This window comes from Pecten maximus, chromosome 4, assembly GCF_902652985.1.
Source record: "Pecten maximus chromosome 4, xPecMax1.1, whole genome shotgun sequence".
Taxonomy (NCBI): domain Eukaryota; kingdom Metazoa; phylum Mollusca; class Bivalvia; order Pectinida; family Pectinidae; genus Pecten; species Pecten maximus.
In genome coordinates, this window is record NC_047018.1 from 15,737,112 (window position 1) to 15,759,055 (window position 21,944).

At 41.2% G+C, this 21,944-nt stretch overlaps 1 protein-coding gene across 3 annotated transcripts; it reads right to left on the reverse strand.

Moving 5' to 3' along the window:
- Positions 1-1,013: 1,013 nt before the first annotated feature.
- LOC117325361 (regucalcin-like) lies at positions 1,014-18,742 on the reverse strand. Of its 3 annotated transcripts, none has more exons than XM_033881525.1 (6): positions 18,538-18,742; positions 8,696-8,858; positions 3,094-3,279; positions 2,289-2,507; positions 1,471-1,617; positions 1,014-1,306 (listed from the first exon to the last, which is right to left on the reverse strand). In XM_033881525.1, the coding sequence occupies exons 2-6, from the start codon at positions 8,850-8,852 to the stop codon at positions 1,269-1,271; spliced, it is 747 nt and encodes a 248-aa protein (XP_033737416.1). In that variant the 5' UTR covers positions 8,853-8,858; positions 18,538-18,742; the 3' UTR covers positions 1,014-1,268. The 3 variants fall into 3 exon arrangements, with proteins under 3 accessions (XP_033737416.1, XP_033737418.1, XP_033737417.1); XM_033881527.1 differs by lacking the exon at positions 18,538-18,742 and adding an exon at positions 18,330-18,350; XM_033881526.1 differs by lacking the exon at positions 18,538-18,742 and adding an exon at positions 10,218-10,237.
- Positions 18,743-21,944: the final 3,202 nt, after the last annotated feature.

Genomic DNA, 21,944 nt, shown 5'->3' on the forward strand with positions numbered 1-21,944 from the left:
GCTTACCTTGATCTTTGCCTTTTGGTTCCCTTGTCGCCATGCGATTCTCATTTAAGATTGTGACTTGACACAGATTTAACCTAGACTTGTATGTCTCTGTGTCTCCGTGTCGCCGTGACCTAGATTTGTATGGCAAGTGTCGTCGATGAAGCAGATAACGCTTACTCTTCCAGAATACATGGTTCCCTTCTCCTTGTACTTTTTAAATCAATTAGTTTAATGATAGTTATTGCTGTTAAGTTTTACATAAATATACATATTTTGATGATAACCTTTGTCAAATGTCGGTAAGTTTGGTTGAATGCAGATCAGATGTAATTTTGCCGAATTCAGACACTAAAAGATCGGGTTGGTATATAAAAACAATACACCAATTTCTGTTCTTTAGTAGCTATATAACTATATCATATAATCAATACCCAATCCTCGTAATTCAGAGTGCTTCTTAGAGTTCAACAGCTTGATTTAAAAGCTTACGAGTCAATCCACTGCGGCCTTAGAGGTGTCTTCAACGACGCCCAGCAAATTATGTAATGAAAACGAAATCCAACAAGAAAAGCCATGTTTGTGATTTTGATAGTCCTCTTGACATACTATTTAAATCGCTCATCGTGGACTAGTTTTCCTGTAGTATAGAGATCGCTCGTTTTTGCTATCGTGCATACGTCGTGTGCACACAGAACGTCGTGTCACGTTGTGCGATCCCACAACTGAACGAGAGAGAAAAAATCCCCATCAAGTCAGCAGAACCGGGTAAACGTTGAGTTATCGGAATTATTGAGGCGGGTCATTTTTCTATGGGAAACTGGGTATGATTTCTACTGTAGAATAAAGACCCCGGGAAGCTTTTAGCTCGTAGAATAATGACACCAGGTCATTTTTTCATGTTACACCGGAAACACCGGGTCATTAGATTTACAACCATGGCTCAATTAGTCAAATAGGTCATCCTCCACATGAGGATTAGAGTGTTGTCGGTAATTCTAGTTTATAAAGCATAACAAAACGATACATTAGGACGAGTGTGAAATCAATCACCTCTTTAATTACACAAGTTATACTAGGACTCAAAATCCAGTATAACGATCATTGGTCAAGGTCATCCTAGGTAAACGTTGGCAGGCTGACCTCTGACCCCGAGTCCCGTGACCTTGAAAACTGATCCATGCATTGGATATAATTTGAGTTCCTCTTCCGATGCAAGATATGGCGCCGTAGTGACATACAACTCATCCAGGTTTTTACCACCAAAGCAACATGAAGTTGTTCTAGGGAGCGGGAATCAACACCTCTCGGAGTTTTGTTCCTGGATACAGAAATAAATCCTAGAGTCATCACTAACATTATTTTGTGTACAAAGAATATGCTGTACTATCTGAACATTATTTCGAGATCTTGTCGACTTTCTATCCATATCGAGTTCTCGCTAAATTTCTGCGTACCGAGTTAACATTGACTTTCTTTACGTACCGGTGACAGGATCGAAGCAAGCGACCTTGCCCCCGTTGTAGCACGCGACCCACAAGTGTCCGTCATTATCTATGGTCATTCCGTCAGGTACGCCCATCGTATCTTTGTCTGGCAAAAGGTTAAAGTTCACAGCGTCCCGACGGTTACCTAGGAAGAATCAAATTATTGTTTAGTTTAGAGAAGGGTAGTGATTAGATAGTGTACATAACGCTACACAGGGCATCAATACAGCGTGATGGTACACTTTGGATAATAAAATGTACGATAGTTCACTTTGGAGAATAAGATGTACGATAGTTCACTTTGGATAATAAGATGTACGATAGTTCACTTTGGAGAATAAGATGTACGATAGTTCACTTTGGAGAATAAGATTTTCGATAGTTCACTTTGGAGAATAAGATTACGATAGTTCACTTTGGATAATAGCATGTGTTATTGTACACTTTGCATGCGCTATTATTCAGAGAATATCATGTTCGATAATACATTTTGGAGTATACCATGCATAAAATTACATTTTGGAAAATATCATGACGATAATACATTTTGTAGAATAACGTGCGCGGTAATACATTCTGGATAATGTCATGCACGATAATACATTTTGGAGAATTTCATGCATGATGGTACAGTTTGGAGAAGATAATGATTTATTTTTGATAAATCGTTGTACCAAGAATTTAAGGCCAGTGTCTCTTGGTCCACTTAAAGCTCATTATATAGCACCAATATCATATATTGTGTAGTTTATCCTGGGGATATTTAGCCAATATACAATATCCAGTATTCTAATTAAAACGCAGCGGTCGACTTACTGATTGTTCCTGAGGAGATGTCGTAATCGAATGCCTCCACTTTGGCTGGAATGGAGTCGATGTAAAACATCGTCCGGTTGTCAGATGACCACGCCATACCGTTGGAAATTGAAATTTTATCCACATGTTTGACCAGTTTTCCGGCCGTGTCAAAACTGTACAGGCTCGATGTTTCCAGTTCGAATCCGGGCGCTTGATTTACCCGGGCACCCATTGTACCTACAATGGGAACATTGTCCAATATCATTTTACATCAGTATCGAACTTTGCTTCCTTTAGGCAAGTCTTTCCAGCAATTACTTTGCATGCCTTGTACTTTAACCTCCCGGCGGGATCACACTTACCGTCGTTAGATCTGTGACGTACCTATCCGGTACCTCCCGGCGGGACAACACTTACCGTCGTTAGATCTGTGACGTACCTACCCGGTACCTCCCGGCGGGATCACACTTACCATTTTTAGATCTGTGACGTACCTGTCCAGTACCTCCCGGCGGGATCACAAGTACCGTCGTTAGATTTGTGACGTACCTGTCCGGTACCTCCCGGCGGGGTCACATTTTCCGTCGTTAGATCTGTGACGTATCTGTCCAGTATCTCCCGGCGGGATCACACTTACTTCGTTAGATCTGTGACGTACCTGTCCGGTACCTCCCGGCGGGATCACACTTACCATTTTTAGATCTGTGACGTACCTGTCCAGTATCTCCCGGCGGGATCACACTTACCATTTTTAGATCTGTGACGTACCTGTCCGGTACCTCCCGGCGGGATCACACTTACCATTTTTAGATCTGTGACGTACCTGTCCAGTATCTCCCGGCGGGATCACACTTTCCGTCGTTAAATCTGTCGTCAGTGCCTACAGTTTCTATCTCCTGTAATACGGTAGTGACCCCTGAGTCCCAGTCCAGATGTGAGAGAGTCCGCTCCATCCCCACTAGGTACCCTCCCCTACGACATGGCACCACAGCACCCACACACGATTTCCCTGGGAAAGAAAGGTGATGATATCAATCAATTCACATCTTTTTTCGTTTCGATATTTAATTATAAACCACTTCATTTTGTTTATGTCGGTAGTAACCCGGTTTGTAGTACATGTATGATTATGAGGCTGTGTACTACAATATGACGGTGATTCGGTCAGTGTAGGAATACAGCAAGTGGTGTATTCAGTGTAAATCATGACCGCCAAATGAACCTACTGGTAATATTGTTTAATTTACCACCTCAAATCACTCGCAATACAACGCCTCGGTGCTGCTTCTGATTCGTCTGATTTTTTTCTCAATGTGACCGCATTAAATACTTTCTGATTTTTGTTACCAACTGCGTCATATGTTAAAACGCCACAGCACTTCTTAATTATATTAATGCGCGATTAACAGCAAAAAAAACCCAAAACTTGTTTTAATCAATTCTGCAATAAATTAACAATTTTGAATAGAAATAACAAAAATTCAATTTGCTCTCCAAATTTTTTGTCTGTAATGTAAACATTTTCACTCAAGCTTGATCTGTGTGTAATGTAACACGACGAAGAACTGTATTATCTTTCCCAGATTTTTTTTGGTTCTGAGAATTGAACTATGAAGTCAGTATTTTGTAAGCGGGAGTCGTTATTAATACCAGTTGGGTCGTAGATAAATAATCGTGTCGAAATGGGGCCGCGGTGGCCGAGTGGTTAAGGTGTCCCCGACACTTTATCACTAGCCCTCCACCTCTGGGTTGCGAGTTCGAAACCTACGTGGGGCAGTTGCCAGGTACTGACCGTAGGCCGGTGGTTTTTCTCCGGGTACTCCGGCTTTCCTCCACCTCCAAAACCTGGCACGTCCTTAAATGACCCTAGCTGTTAATAGGACGTTAACCAAAAACAAACCAAACCAAACCAAACGAATCACGACCACGCCAATAACGAGAAAATATCCCATAATAGTTTATACAACTAACCTTTGACCGTACATAAGTTATCAGAGTTCCTTGTTTGTGCCGTTGTACATAACACACAATTCTTTTGTAGAGCTTTTAATAAGTTTAAGCATTTCAACCGCTATACATGTATTTGTATATTTTGGCTTGCTCTATCGCCCCGTGAACAGAAAGGGTCATTTTGAGGCGGAGTCTCCTGGTAGTAGTTGGTGACTACCTCACTTAACAACATACGGGAGGCCCGTCGCATGCTATCAAAAGTAATTACAGTGATGTGTCTTGCCCATGGACACAGCTACGACAGCACAGGCCGGTCCGTTTCTCAGCTTTCCGAGAAACCGACACCGGGTAGGGAGCGTCGAAATCCACAAAATCAGACAAAAGATTGATGGTGTGAATTCAACTTTTGACACCAATATCTGTGTCATGGCTGCTAACCTCCAGTTTAATTGCAAACCTTTGACACGGTTCAAACCAACAACCAAAGATGAGTTGCACAGGAGTTTTTGAAGATTTTGAGGCCATGTACATATTATCATCTAACTGCTCGAGTCGATAAAGGTTGTATAGGTCAAACTGTACATTGTGTAACACTTGAAATAAAATGTATTATCATATTATGTAATGTGAAGGGCATTTGAGAATTTTCTACAGATTAGATAGTGTGCTTTATTACGGTTCATATAAATAGCAAATCCAGTGATATGTTACAAACATGTACATGGAACTATTTTTCTAAAGACGGGCTACTTGCTATGATCAGAGTTCTTCATATATAGTGTCTAATAAAAGCGTTTTTGAACATCGAAATGCCTCCCTAAATGCCATTATTGTTTTATATAATTTACAGCCGCCGTTGGCATTTCAAGGTCAAAAGAGAATCAAAATTTATACTTTTATAGAGTACAATAAACCCTCACACAACCTGTCAAAGACACATGTGAACATAACGGCATGGTTATTTTGTGAAATATGTCTGATCCACAAGAGCTTTCTTTGTACTCATAAAACTTACATTTTATGAATGTTTTGCCGAAATTAACAGGTAGCTTAACAAATTAGATGTTAAAATCAAGACCCATGCATAGCCTTGATACATATTTACATTGTAACAATTGGTCAATTCACTTCTGTTTAACAGAATAGTGATTTCGTTCTGGTAAAATATCATTCGATTTACTATTTACATGAACCTTAATGTTGTATATTATGGTGATACCACCTGAGATTACGTGGCCGGCGCTCTAACCGACTTATCTATCGCGGCCCCTATCAATGTATAAACTACTATCTTGTGCACATAATATTATCGCTATGGGCAAAGACCACGTCGGGCACTGCCATTCCAGGAGGACACTTGTGTAGTGGTCACAGCGTCAATAGTCACAGATAACAAATACCGCTTAGCATTATGTTAAAATCTATCTCAAAAGTCTCTTCCAAAGCACCCCATTCATTTTAATTGGCTATATTATTTCACTTACTACGGAGAAATTGACAAAGCTTTTACGGGCGTATGTAAGGTCTATTGAACTTTTTATGATAGTTGGAAAAAGAAAATTAATGGTTTTATTTTGAAGAAACAAATGCCGTTAAGATAAGCCAAACCAGACTTAGAGTCCAGAACAATAAAACCGGACAAAGCAAGACCAAACCAAAATATGAGATGAGGCCAAACAAAACCAAACCAAAATATGAGATGAAGCCAAACAAGACCAAACCAAGATATGAGATGAGGCCAAACAAGACCAAATCAAAATATGAGATGAGGCCAAACAAGACCAAACCAAAATATGAGATGAGGCCAAACAATGCCAAACCAAAATATGAGATTTGAACAAATAGACAAGACCACAATTTGGAAACGGACCAACACGACCATTGATCAGACCAGACCATGTTGTAAACCACGTCCCCAATTACTGGGTTACATCAAAGCTTCCATTCCCAATATACTGTTTATATTACAATGTACGACTGACAGGTCGGTGCTCCTTGTTATTTCATTTTTTATCTCATCTCGAGTTTACGACATGGCGTCCGTCTGTCCACTTTCCCTTAAAATCCCTACTAGTCATGAATGAAGTCCGTAGATTTTGACCAAATCTAGTCTGAATCATCCTTCGGATTAGGGGAACCAATTCGTGCTGAGGGGCGGGGTCAAATAAGGGAAATATAGCAAATTCTTTAAAATCTGCTTCTGTGGGAATGACAGGATTTGGTCCATATCTATTTGACCTGAAGCATCTTTGGGTGATGGTCAGAATCAAATTTTGTATCTTTTCACTGGTGAACATTTTGTAATGACATTCTGATGCAAGGATGGTCAGAATTAAAGTCAACTCGTCAAAGGTCAAGGTCACTTTGAAACAATGCTCAACGCCAAAATGTGTATACTTTTCACATATAAATATTTCAAACATAGGAACAATTGACCATAGGGCATGGTCAATATGTCACTTTGGTATACGAGGCAAATGATCAAGGTCATACGGTCAAAGTTCAGTGTCATTTTTTTTATCTTTTTACTGATGAACATTTCTAATGACATTATGAAGCAAAGTAGGTCGGAATTGTATAAAAAGTCAACTGACTAAAGGTCAAAATCACTGGGTCAGAGGCCAAGGAAAAATTTTGTATCCTTTCACTTACAAGCATTTTGACGTTATAAAGGACCTGTTACAGGTTATATTGATTTTTGCCCACGAGCCAATTTAATAATTACCGGTTGTTATTTGTAGTACTATATGAGACAACCCATGATATATGTTTAAAAAATTCAAAAGGTCCCAGGGGCCTGTTTTATGACCATTTTAATATCACCCTACATGGGAGTGTGACAGGTGCGAACTTTTGTTGAGGTTTTGTTTTTGTAAGCACTGTGTAATGTTACATTACTTCCTCACTTGTTATATGATTTATACCAAGGCGTTTTGGCACAAGGGAGATGTTCAAAGCATGCGTGTGGTGAATGCGCATGTGTGTTTTAGGAGGATGCGGTATGTCTTGTGTTATGTCTCCTTGTGATAGGCCGGAACTTTTGCCGATTTATAGTGCTACCTCACTGAAGAAGCTGCCGAAGACACCCAGCAGGACACCCACCCGGTCACATTATACTGACAACGGGCGAACCAGTCGTCCCACTCCTAATGTGCTGAGCACTTAGCAGGAGTAGCAACTACCATTTTTAAAGACTCTGGTATGTCTCGGCCAGGGGACAGAACTCAAAGCCTTCCTCACAGGGGCGAACGCTCAACTAAAGGCCAAAAGTGAGGCATTGTCAAGGGAGACATTAGGAAGAAGAAAGATGCTAAGAAAGAAGAGAAAATATAAGATCCCAAATTTAGTCGCCTCTTACGATCATGCAATGGAAGCAGCAGGTACAATTCTTACGCCCTACCTGAAGGGCTATTTTGAAAAGTATCTCCCTGCAGATTATTGTATATATGACAACTTTACCGGTTTTCAATTATTCTATAATTCTCACCATAGATATCTAACATAATGGTCCAAATAATTGCCAAATATTTTGGGTGTACAAGAACCGGAAGAATTTGTACCGATTCCGTAAAAAGTGAACATAGCTTAAAATTGGCTTAGAAATATAGGTATTTTTGGGGCTTAAGATTGTGTAATTTTTTTAATAGATATTTTTTGTTGCATAAATGCATCTATGATTTGCAGTAAATATCACTCTGAAGAAAATGATAGCTTTTTGAAGCAAAAAAAGTTAAATGTGCGTTATTTTGACTAAAAATGGAACCCTGTCACACTCCCATGTAGGGTGATATTAAAATAGTCATAGAACAGGCCCCTGGGACCTTTTGAATTATTTAAACATATTTCACGGGTTGTCTCATATAGTACTACAAATATCACCCGGTAATTATTAAATTGGCTCTTGGGAAAAAATCAATGTAACCTGTAACAGGTCCTTTTCTTAGAATTAATCCATGAATCAACTGACTAAATATCCCGTTAAAGGTCAAGGTAACTGGGTACAAAGGTTAAAGGGCAAGGTCAAATTTTCCAATTGAATAGTTGGTTGGGATTAAACAAGATATCAATTGACAAAAAATCAAGGTCATTGGGTCAAAGTACAAGGCAATTTGGGTTATATGTAAAGGGCAAATTTGACCTGTGGCAATAGCAAATCAAAATTTACAAATGAGTATTACATCGTTATATGGAGGAACCTCAGCGATATGGGCAGGTGGGTTCTTGTTGTTTGTGGGGTATATAGCCACACTTCGGGCCCTTGCTGACCTGTCAGTATTTTAACTTTCTTTTAATTTTCTTTATACCCAGAACGCTAAATTTTGTTAAAGTTTAAAGTTTAAGTTGACAGAAACACATGGTACTGAGAGGCAGATCCGAAAAATGGTAAGAGTATTGATAATATAACCAATTATATAACTTACTGAAATATCCATGTGAGCGATACAGGCCCCATGGACTTCTTGTTTAATACACACCTAGCTTTAGAGATTTCAGCTCATTTGTGACAGGGCACCACCGGAACAGCTCGCATTTCACATGGTCAAGAAACAGGAGCGTCTGTTTGTCATCCTCCCAGTGGGGCCCCTCCCCTAGCTCTGTTGTCACGTGGGGTATGGCGACGGACACGGACATGACTCTCTGTATCACACAACACTGATTATTCTTATTGTTATCATTATCAGTGCGTTAATAAAGAAAAAAAATTGACATTTTTGGCCATTCATGCCGAATCATTAATTTTATAATCTCACAAAAAAAAAGAAAATCTATTATTTTTACTTATGTGAGATTTATAGGGAGACTACTTTGTATAGCGATTGTAATGCATTGGGTTTTGATGTCTTTAATCAGCACAAATAGACTAAAGCTGAGTTCTCTTATGTATACAAGTACCTTTATCAATGTCCTTGACCTCAGGAGATGACAAGGTCAGCTGTCACAGCTTCGAACCTTACCTGGTCGCTTCTAGTCTGTGTTCCCTACCTGGCCACTACTGTTATGATCCGTACCTGACCACTACTGTTATGATCCGTACCTGGTCACTACTGTTATGATCCGTACCTGGTCACTACTGTTATGATCCGTACCTGACCACTACTGTTATGATCCGTACCTGGTCACTACTGTTATGATCCGTACCTGGTCACTACTGTTATGATCCGTACCTGACCACTACTGTTATGATCCGTACCTGGCCACTACTGTTATGATCCGTACCTGACCACTACTGTTATGATCCGTACCTGACCACTACTGTTATGATCCGTACCTGGTCACTACTGTTATGATCCGTACCTGACCACTACTGTTATGATCCGTACCTGGTCACTACTGTTATGATCCGTACCTGACCACTACTGTTATGATCCGTACCTGGTCACTACTGTTATGATCCGTACCTGACCACTACTGTTATGATCCGTACCTGGTCACCACTGTTATGAACCGTACCTGAATACTACTGTTAGGATCCGTACCTGGTCACCATTGTTATGATCCGTACCTGGTCACTACTGTTATAATCCGTACCTGGTCACTACTGTTATGATCCGTACCTGACCACTACTGTTATAATCCGTACCTGACCACTACTGTTATGATCCGTACCTGGTCACTACTGTTATGATCCGTACCTGACCACTACTGTTATGATCCGTACCTGACCACTACTGTTATGATCCGTACCTGGTCACTACTGTTATGATCCGTACCTGACCACTACTGTTATGATCCGTACCTGGTCACTACTGTTATGATCCGTACCTGACCACCACTGTTATGATCCATACCTGGTCACTACTGTTATGATCCATACCTGGTCACTACTGTTATGATCCATACCTGGTCACTACTGTTATGATCCATACCTGGTCACTACTGTTATAATCCGTACCTGGTCACTACTGTTATGATCCATACCTGACCACTACTGTTATGATCCGTACCTGGTCACTACTGTCATGATCCGTACCTGGTCACTACTGTTATGATCCGTACCTGGTCACTACTGTTATGATCCGTACCTAGTCACTACTGTTATGATCCGTACCTGACCACTACTGTTATGATCCATACCTGACCACTACTGTTATGATCCGTACCTGACCACTACTGTTATGATCCGTACCTGGTCACTACTGTTATGATCCGTACCTGGTCACTACTGTTATGATCCGTACCTGGTCACTACTGTTATGATCCGTACCTGGCCACTACTGTAATGATCCGTACCTGGTCACTACTGTTTTGATCCGTACCTGACCACTACTGTTATGATCCGTACCTGGTCACTACTGTTATGATCCGTACCTGACCACTACTGTTATGATCCGTACCTGGTCACTACTGTTATGATCCATACCTGGTCACTACTGTTATGATCCATACCTGGTCACTACTGTTATGATCCATACCTGGTCACTACTGTTATGATCCGTACCTGGTCACTACTGTTATGATCCGTACCTAGTCACTACTGTTATGATCCGTACCTGACCACTACTGTTATGATCCATACCTGACCACTACTGTTGTGATCCGTACCTGACCACTACTGTTATGATCCGTACCTGGTCACTACTGTTATGATCCGTACCTGGTCACTACTGTTATGATCCGTACCTGGTCACTACTGTTATGATCCGTACCTGGTCACTACTGTTATGATCCGTACCTGGTCACTACTGTTATGATCCGTACCTGACCACTACTGTTATGATCCGTACCTGGTCACTACTGTTATGATCCGTACCTGACCACTACTGTTATGATCCATACCTGGTCACTACTGTTATGATCCATACCTGGTCACTACTGTTATGATCCATACCTGGTCACTACTGTTATAATCCGTACCTGGTCACTACTGTTATGATCCATACCTGACCACTACTGTTATGATCCGTACCTGGTCACTACTGTCATGATCCGTACCTGGTCACTACTGTTATGATCCGTACCTGGTCACTACTGTTATGATCCGTACCTAGTCACTACTGTTATGATCCGTACCTGACCACTACTGTTATGATCCATACCTGACCACTACTGTTATGATCCGTACCTGACCACTACTGTTATGATCCGTACCTGGTCACTACTGTTATGATCCGTACCTGGTCACTACTGTTATGATCCGTACCTGGTCACTACTGTTATGATCCGTACCTGGCCACTACTGTTATGATCCGTACCTGGTCACTACTGTTATGATCCGTACCTGACCACTACTGTTATGATCCGTACCTGGTCACCACTGTTATGAACCGTACCTGAACACTACTGTTAGGATCCGTACCTGGTCACTACTGTTATGATCCGTACCTGACCACTACTGTTATGATCCGTACCTGGTCACTACTGTTATGATCCGTACCTGACTACTACTGTTATGATCCATACCTGGTCACTACTGTTATGATCCATACCTGGTCACTACTGTTATGATCCATACCTGGTCACTACTGTTATGATCCATACCTGGTCACTACTGTTATAATCCGTACCTGGTCACTACTGTTATGATCCATACCTGACCACTACTGTTATGATCCGTACCTGGTCACTACTGTCATGATCCGTACCTGGTCACTACTGTTATGATCCGTACCTGGTCACTACTGTTATGATCCGTACCTAGTCACTACTGTTATGATCCATACCTGACCACTACTGTTATGATCCGTACCTGGTCACTACTGTTATGACCCGTACCTGGTCACTACGGTTATGATCCGTACCTGGCCACTACTGTTATAATCCGTACCTGGTCACTACTGTTATGATCCATACCTGACCACTACTGTTATGATCCGTACCTGGTCACTACTGTCATGATCCGTACCTGGTCACTACTGTTATGATCCGTACGTAGTCACTACTGTTATGATCCGTACCTGACCACTACTGTTATGATCCGTACCTGGTCACTACTGTTATGATCCGTACCTGGTCACTACTGTTATGATCCGTACCTGGTCACTACTGTTATGATCCGTACCTGACCACTACTGTTATGATCCGTACCTGGTCACTACTGTTATGATCCGTACCTGACTACTACTGTTATGATCCATACCTGGTCACTACTGTTATGATCCATACCTGGTCACTACTGTTATGATCCATACCTGGTCACTACTGTTATGATCCATACCTGGTCACTACTGTTATAATCCGTACCTGGTCACTACTGTTATGATCCATACCTGACCACTACTGTTATGATCCGTACCTGGTCACTACTGTCATGATCCGTACCTGGTCACTACTGTTATGATCCGTACCTGGTCACTACTGTTATGATCCGTACCTAGTCACTACTGTTATGATCCATACCTGACCACTACTGTTATGATCCGTACCTGACCACTACTGTTATGATCCGTACCTGGTCACTACTGTTATGATCCGTACCTGGTCACTACTGTTATGATCCGTACCTGGTCACTACTGTTATGATCCGTACCTGGCCACTACTGTAATGATCCGTACCTGGTCACTACTGTTTTGATCCGTACCTGACCACTACTGTTATAATCCGTACCTGACCACTACTGTTATGATCCGTACCTGACCACTATTGTTATGATCCGTACCTGGTCACTACTGTTATAATCCGTACCTGGTCACTACTGTAATGATCCGTACCTGACCACTACTGTTATGATCCGTACCTGGTCACTACTGTTATGATCCGTACCTGACCACTACTGTTATGATCCGTACCTGGTCACTACTGTTATGATCCGTACCTGGTCACTACTGTTATGATCCGTACCTGGTCACTACTGTTATGATCCATTCCTGACCACTACTGTTATGATCCGTACCTGGTCACTACTGTTATGATCCGTACCTGGTCACTACTGTTATGATCCATACCTGACCACTACTGTTATAATCCGTACCTGGTCACTACTGTTATGATCCATACCTGACCACTACTGTTATGATCCGTATCTGGTCACTACTGTCATGATCCGTACCTGGTCACTACTGTTATGATCCATACCTGACCACTACTGTTATGATCCACACCTGACAACTACTGTTATGATCCATACCTGACCACTACTGTTATGATCCGTACCTGACCACTACTGTTATGATCCGTACCTGGTCACTACTGTTATGATCCGTACCTGGTCACTACTGTTATGATCCGTACCTGGTCACTACTGTTATGATCCGTACCTGGCCACTACTGTAATGATCCGTACCTGGTCACTACTGTTTTGATCCGTACCTGACCACTACTGTTATGATCCGTACCTGACCACTACTGTTATGATCCGTACCTGACCACTACTGTTATGATCCGTACCTGGTCACTACTGTTATGATCCGTACCTGGTCACTACTGTTATGATCCGTACCTTACCACTACTGTTATGATCCGTACCTGACCACTACTGTTATGATCCATACCTGACCACTACTGTTATGATCCGTACCTGACCACTACTGTTATGATCCATACCTGACCACTACTGTTATGATCCGTACCTGGTCACTACTGTTATGATCCATACCTGACCACTACTGTTATGATCCGTACCTGGTCACTACTGTTATGATCCGTACCTGGTCACTACTGTTATGATCCGTACCTGGTCACTACTGTTATGATCCGTACCTGACCACTACTGTTATGATCCGTACCTGGTCACTACTGTTATGATCCGTACCTGACCACTACTGTTATGATCCGTACCTGGTCACTACTGTTATGATCCGTACCTGGTCACTACTGTTATGATCCATACCTGACCACTACTGTTATGATCCATACCTGACAACTACTGTTATGATCCGTACCTGACCACTACTGTTATGGTCCGTACCTGGCCACTACTGTTATGATCCGTACCTGGTCACTACTGTTATGATCCGTACCTGACCACTACTGTTATGATCCGTACCTGGTCACTACTGTTATGATCCGTACCTGACCACTACTGTTATGATCCGTACCTGACCACTACTGTTATGATCCGTACCTGACCACTACTGTTATGATCCGTACCTGACCACTACTGTTATGATCCGTACCTGACCACTACTGTTATGATCCGTACCTGGTCACTACTGTTATGATCCGTACCTGACCACTACTGTTATGATCCGTACCTGACCACTACTGTTATGGTCCGTACCTGGTCACTACTGTTATGATCCGTACCTGGTCACTACTGTTATGATCCGTACCTGACCACTACTATTATGATCCGTACCTGGTCACTACTGTTATGATCCGTACCTGGTCACTACTGTTATGATCCATACCTGACCACTACTGTTATGATCCGTACCTTGTCACTACTGTTATGATCCGTACCTGGTCACTACTGTTATGATCCATACCTGACCACTACTGTTATGATCCGTACCTGACCACTACTGTTATGATCCGTACCTGGTCACTACTGTTATGATCCATACCTGACCACTACTGTTATAATCCGTACCTGGTCACTACTGTTATGATCCATACCTGACCACTACTGTTATGATCCATACCTGACAACTACTGTTATGATCCGTACCTGACCACTACTGTTATGGTCCGTACCTGGCCACTACTGTTATGATCCGTACCTGACCACTACTGTTATGATCCGTACCTGACCACTACTGTTATGATCCGTACCTGGTCACTACTGTTATGATCCGTACCTGGTCACTACTGTTATGATCCGTACCTGGCCACTACTGTAATGATCCGTACCTGGTCACTACTGTTTTGATCCGTACCTGACCACTACTGTTATGATCCGTACCTGACCACTACTGTTATGATCCGTACCTGACCACTACTGTTATGATCCGTACCTGGTCACTACTGTTATGATCCGTACCTGGTCACTACTGTTATGATCCGTACCTTACCACTACTGTTATGATCCGTACCTGACCACTACTGTTATGATCCATACCTGACCACTACTGTTATGATCCGTACCTGACCACTACTGTTATGATCCATACCTGACCACTACTGTTATGATCCGTACCTGGTCACTACTGTTATGATCCATACCTGACCACTACTGTTATGATCCGTACCTGGTCACTACTGTTATGATCCGTACCTGGTCACTACTGTTATGATCCGTACCTGGTCACTACTGTTATGATCCGTACCTGACCACTACTGTTATGATCCGTACCTGGTCACTACTGTTATGATCCGTACCTGACCACTACTGTTATGATCCGTACCTGGTCACTACTGTTATGATCCGTACCTGGTCACTACTGTTATGATCCATACCTGACCACTACTGTTATGATCCATACCTGACAACTACTGTTATGATCCGTACCTGACCACTACTGTTATGGTCCGTACCTGGCCACTACTGTTATGATCCGTACCTGGTCACTACTGTTATGATCCGTACCTGACCACTACTGTTATGATCCGTACCTGGTCACTACTGTTATGATCCGTACCTGACCACTACTGTTATGATCCGTACCTGACCACTACTGTTATGATCCGTACCTGACCACTACTGTTATGATCCGTACCTGACCACTACTGTTATGATCCGTACCTGACCACTACTGTTATGATCCGTACCTGGTCACTACTGTTATGATCCGTACCTGACCACTACTGTTATGATCCGTACCTGACCACTACTGTTATGGTCCGTACCTGGTCACTACTGTTATGATCCGTACCTGGTCACTACTGTTATGATCCGTACCTGACCACTACTGTTATGATCCGTACCTGGTCACTACTGTTATGATCCGTACCTGGTCACTACTGTTATGATCCATACCTGACCACTACTGTTATGATCCGTACCTTGTCACTACTGTTATGATCCGTACCTGGTCACTACTGTTATGATCCATACCTGACCACTACTGTTATGATCCGTACCTGACCACTACTGTTATGATCCGTACCTGGTCACTACTGTTATGATCCATACCTGACCACTACTGTTATAATCCGTACCTGGTCACTACTGTTATGATCCATACCTGACCACTACTGTTATGATCCATACCTGACAACTACTGTTATGATCCGTACCTGACCACTACTGTTATGGTCCGTACCTGGCCACTACTGTTATGATCCGTACCTGACCACTACTGTTATGATCCGTACCTGGTCACTACTGTTATGATCCGTACCTGACCACTACTGTTATGATCCGTACCTGACCACTACTGTTATGATCCATACCTGACCACTACTGTTATAATCCGTACCTGGTCACCACTGTTATGATCCGTACCTGACCACTACTGTTATGATCCGTACCTGGTCACTACTGTTATGATCCGTACCTGACCACTACTGTTATCATCCGTACCTGGTCACCACTGTTATGATCCGTACCTGGTCACTACTGTTATGATCCGTACCTGGTCACTACTGTTATGATCCGTACCTGGTCACTACTGTGATGATCCGTACCTGACCACTACTGTTATGATCCGTACCTGGTCACTACTGTTATGATCCGTACCTGTTCACTACTGTTATGATCCATACCCGGTCACTACTGTTATGATCCGTACCTGGTCACTACTGTTATGATCCGTACCTGACCACTACTATTATGATCCGTACCTGGTCACTACTGTTATGATCCGTACCTGGTCACTACTGTTATGATCCATACCTGACCACTACTGTTATAATCCGTACCCGGTCACTACTGTTATGATCCGTACCTGGTCACTACTGTTATGATCCATACCTGACCACTACTGTTATAATCCGTACCTGGTCACTACTGTTATGATCCATACCTGACCACTACTGTTATGATCCATACCTGACAACTACTGTTATGATCCGTACCTGACCACTACTGTTATGGTCCGTACCTGGCCACTACTGTTATGATCCGTACCTGGTCACTACTGTTATGATCCGTACCTGACCACTACTATCATGATCCGTACCTGGTCACTACTGTTATGATCCATACCTGACCACTACTGTTATGATCCGTACCTGGTCACTACTGTTATGATCCGTACCTGACCACTACTGTTATGATCCGTACCTGGTCACTACTGTTATGATCCGTACCTGACCACTACTGTTATGATCCGTACCTGGTCACTACTGTTATGATCCGTACCTGGTCACTACTGTTATGATCCATACCTGACCACTACTGTTATGATCCATACCTGACAACTACTGTTATGATCCGTACCTGACCACTACTGTTATGGTCCGTACCTGGCCACTACTGTTATGATCCGTACCTGGTCACTACTGTTATGATCCGTACCTGACCACTACTATTATGATCCGTACCTGGTCACTACTGTTATGATCCATACCTGACCACTACTGTTATGATCCGTACCTGGTCACTACTGTTATGATCCGTACCTGACCACTACTGTTATGATGCGTACCTGGTCACTACTGTTATGATCCGTACCTGACCACTACTGTTATGATCCGTACCTGGTCACTACTGTTATGATCCGTACCTGACCACTACTGTTATGATCCATACCTGACCACTACTGTTATGATCCGTACCTGACCACTACTGTTATGATCCGTACCTGGTCACTACTGTTATGATCCATACCTGACCACTACTGTTATGATCCGTACCTGGTCACTACTGTTATGATCCGTACCTGGTCACTACCGTTATGATCCATACCTGACCACTACTGTTATAATCCGTACCTGGTCACTACTGTTATGATCCATACCTGACCACTACTGTTATGATCCATACCTGACCACTACTGTTATGATCCGTACCTGGTCACTACTGTTATGAGCCGTACCTGGTCACCACTGTTATGATCCATACCTGACCACTACTGTTATGATCCATACCTGACCACTACTGTTATGATCCGTACCTGGTCACTACTGTTATGAGCCGTACCTGGTCACCACTGTTATGATCCGTACCTGGTCACTACTGTTATAATCCGTACCTGGTCACCACTGTTATGATCCGTACCTGGTCACTACTGTAATGATCCGTACCTGGTCACTACTGTTATGATCCATACCTGACCACTACTGTTATGATCCATACCTGATCACTACTGTTATGATCCGTACCTGGTCACTACTGTTATGAGCCGTACCTGGTCACCACTGTTATGATCCGTACCTGGTCACTACTGTTATAATCCGTACCTGGCCACCACTGTTATGATCCGTACCTGGTCACTACTGTTATGATCCGTACCTGGTCACTACTGTTATGATCCGTACCTGGTCACTACTGTTATGATCCGTACCTGGTCACTACTGTTATGATCCGTACCTGGTCACTACTGTTATGATCCGTACCTGGTCACTACTGTTAGGATCTGTACCTGGGTATCGTTTCACAAAGCTTCGTAACTTACGAACGTTCGTAAATATTGACGAAAAAGTTACGCAAAACTTACGAATTTCGTAAGTGCGTTTCACAAAGGTGTTCGTAACTTTTTTCGTATCTTACGTCAAAATCGTACGTTCTCCCGGTAAAAATATACCACTCTCTAACTTGGAAGTAAAAAAGGACGACACTCCTGGGGTGAAAATTGTACGCCGGTCCAATTCCCGGGTCACGTACGCAGAGTATGAACTTTAATTTGTTCTATCAAAACAATCCTATTATTGAGAGAAGATAATTTTTTCTATAAAATTCCAATTCTTATTGTTTATCATGCGTTAAAACAAACAGTAACAACGCAATTTTCACAGATTTTGCTCAATGCCCAAAGTCATACATAATGTTCTTAAAATAGACCATATGTTGGCACAGTCTGCGAATATGCGTACATTTAGTTTTATGACAATGTGCATTTTGCCGGTGTAACGTTGAAAATGGACCCCCGTGGAAAATGGAACCGGGATGCCGTGGAAAATGGAACCAAATATTAAATTTTCTTTACATACCCGTTGAAAATGGACCCCGATGAATATCGTACCAGTTAATATTGTCATAGACGTTGCGATAAGATATGCTTACATGCTACAATGTATAAACGATATTGAAGGGCAATGGTAAAATAAAAATGGCCCGTGACCTTAGGTGACCTTTGATATCACATTAGGCTGTTATGAGAAGTGTATATAAAATGTATATAATAATTATGTACATTGATTAACACTTTAACTCGTGACATCTGGTGACCCAGATAATGACCATAAGCATCGCTTTAAATAAGATGTCCCTATACATGTATACCATTTATCGACATTGATTGATAATTTGACCCGTGACCTTAATTGAACCTGATAATGACCTTTCGTATAACTTTACACTGTTTTAAAATAGGCATATAAAATGTATACGACATTGGTCGACATTAATTAACAATTTGACCTGTGACCTTTGGTGACCCAGATAATGACCTTTGGTATAACTTATCACCGTCATAAAATATGCATATGAAATGTATACGACATTGGTCCACTTTAATTAAGAATTTTACCTGTGACCTTTGGTGACCCATATAATGACCTTTGGTATATATTCAAACTAAATTATGATATGCATAGTGCATGTATACGATATTGATCGACATTGATTAACAATTTGACCTGTGACCTCTAGTGACCCATATAATGACCTTTGCTATAACTCATTACCGTTATAAGATATTCATTTAACATGTACACGATATTGATCGACATTGGTACACAATTCAACCTTTGACCTTTGGTTATAAGTTATGCATATGAAATGTATACGACATTGGTCCACATTAATTAATAATTTGACCTGTGACCTTTGGTGACCCATATAATGACCTTTTGTATATATTCAAACTGAAATATAATATGTATATGGGATGTATACGATATTGATCGACATTGATTTATAATTTGACCTTTGACCCTTGGTGACCCATAAAATGACCTTTTAAATAATTTAACACTGTTACAAGATATTCATGTAACATGAACACGATTTTGATCGACATTGATTAACAATTTGACCTGAGACCTCTTATGACCCATATAATGACCTTTGCTATAACTCATTACTGTTATAAGATATTCATTTAACATGTACACGATATTGATCGACATTGGTACATAATTCAACCTTTGACCTTTGGTGACCCAGATAATGACCTTTCGTATAACTCATCACCGTTATAAGTTATGCATATGAAATGTATACGACATTGGTCCAAATTAATTAATCATGTGACCTGTGACCTTTGGTGACCCATATAATGACCTTTTGTATATATTCAAACTGAAATATAATATGTATATGGGATGTATACGATATCGATCGACATTGATTAATAATTTGACCTTTGACCCTTGGTGACCCATAAAATGACCTTTGAAATGACTTAACACTGTTATAAGATATTCATGTAACATGAACACGATATTGATCGACATTGATTAACAATTTGACCTGTGACCTATTGTGACCCATATAATGACCTTTGCTATAACTCATTACTGTTATATGATATTCATTTAATATGTACACGATATTGATCGACATTGATACACACTTTGAACTTTGACCTTTGGTGAGCCATATAATGACCTTTGGTATACATTCAATCTGTAATAGGTTATACATATGAAATGTATATGATATTGATCAACATTGAAACACAATTTGACCTTTGACCTTCGGTAAGCCATTTAATAAACTTTGGTATAACTTATCACTGCTATATAATATTCACATAGCATGAAAACGATATAGATCGACATTGATAAACATTTTTACTTATGATCTTTTGTGACCCATAAAATGACCTATTGTGTAATTTTTAACTATATACGCATATGGCATGTTCACGACGTTGGTACATATTTTTGAAGAATCTGATTTGTGACCTTTGGTGTCAATTTTAATGACGTTTGGTATAAACTTCAAACCGTTATTTGATATGCATACTCTTACGTATACGATGTTAATCGACATTGACCTTTGAAGTTTGGTGACATATATAATGACATATTGTATAAATATTAACTATCATAAGCTACATAAAACCTGTATACGATATTGATCAACATAGATTTGTCCAATTATGTTTTCGGTAATTTATTCATTAACCAAGATCCACTGTTACGTTTGAATATGGAACTGGTGTCATTTTGAAAATCTAATAACCGGGGTAATTTTCAGGAAATGATATGGAAATGGGTCAGTATATCGTGGGGTCCATTTTCAACGTTGAATATGGACCCGGGGTCATTTTCAGTGAATAATATGGAAGTTGGTCAGTATGTCGTGGGGTCCACTTTCAACGTTGAATATGGAACCGGGGTCATTTTAAACTAATGATATGGAAATGGGTCAGTTTATTGTGGGGTCCATTTTCAACGTTGAATATGGAACCGGGGTCATTTTTCAGTAAATAATATGGAAATGGGTCAGTATGTTGTGGGGTCCATTTTCAACGTTGATATGGAACCGCGTCATTTAAAACATATATGTATATTGAAATGGGTCAGTATGTCGTGGGGTCCATTTTCAACGTTGAATATGGAACCGGGGTCATTTTCAGTAAATAATATGGAAATTGGCCAGTATGTCGTGGGGTCCATTTTCAACGTTGAATATGGAACCGGGGTCATTTTCAGCAAATGATATAGAAATGGGTTAGTATGTCGCGGGGTCCATTTTCAACGTTGAATATGGACCCGGGGTCAATTTAAAAAAAATATATATGGAAATTTGTCAGTTTGTTGTAGGGTCCATTTTCAACGTTGAATATGGAACC

Coding starts and splice junctions, on each gene's coding strand:
- LOC117325361 (XM_033881525.1), bottom strand. CDS start 8,852: ATGTCCGTGTCCGTCGCCATACCCCACGTGACAACAGAGCTAGGGGAG. Junction 3,280..8,695: donor GCTGAAATCTCTAAAGCTAG/GTGTGTATTAAA, acceptor TTTCTTTCCCAG/GGAAATCGTGTGTGGGTGCT. Junction 1,618..2,288: donor CATCTCCTCAGGAACAATCA/GTAAGTCGACCG, acceptor GATTCTTCCTAG/GTAACCGTCGGGACGCTGTG.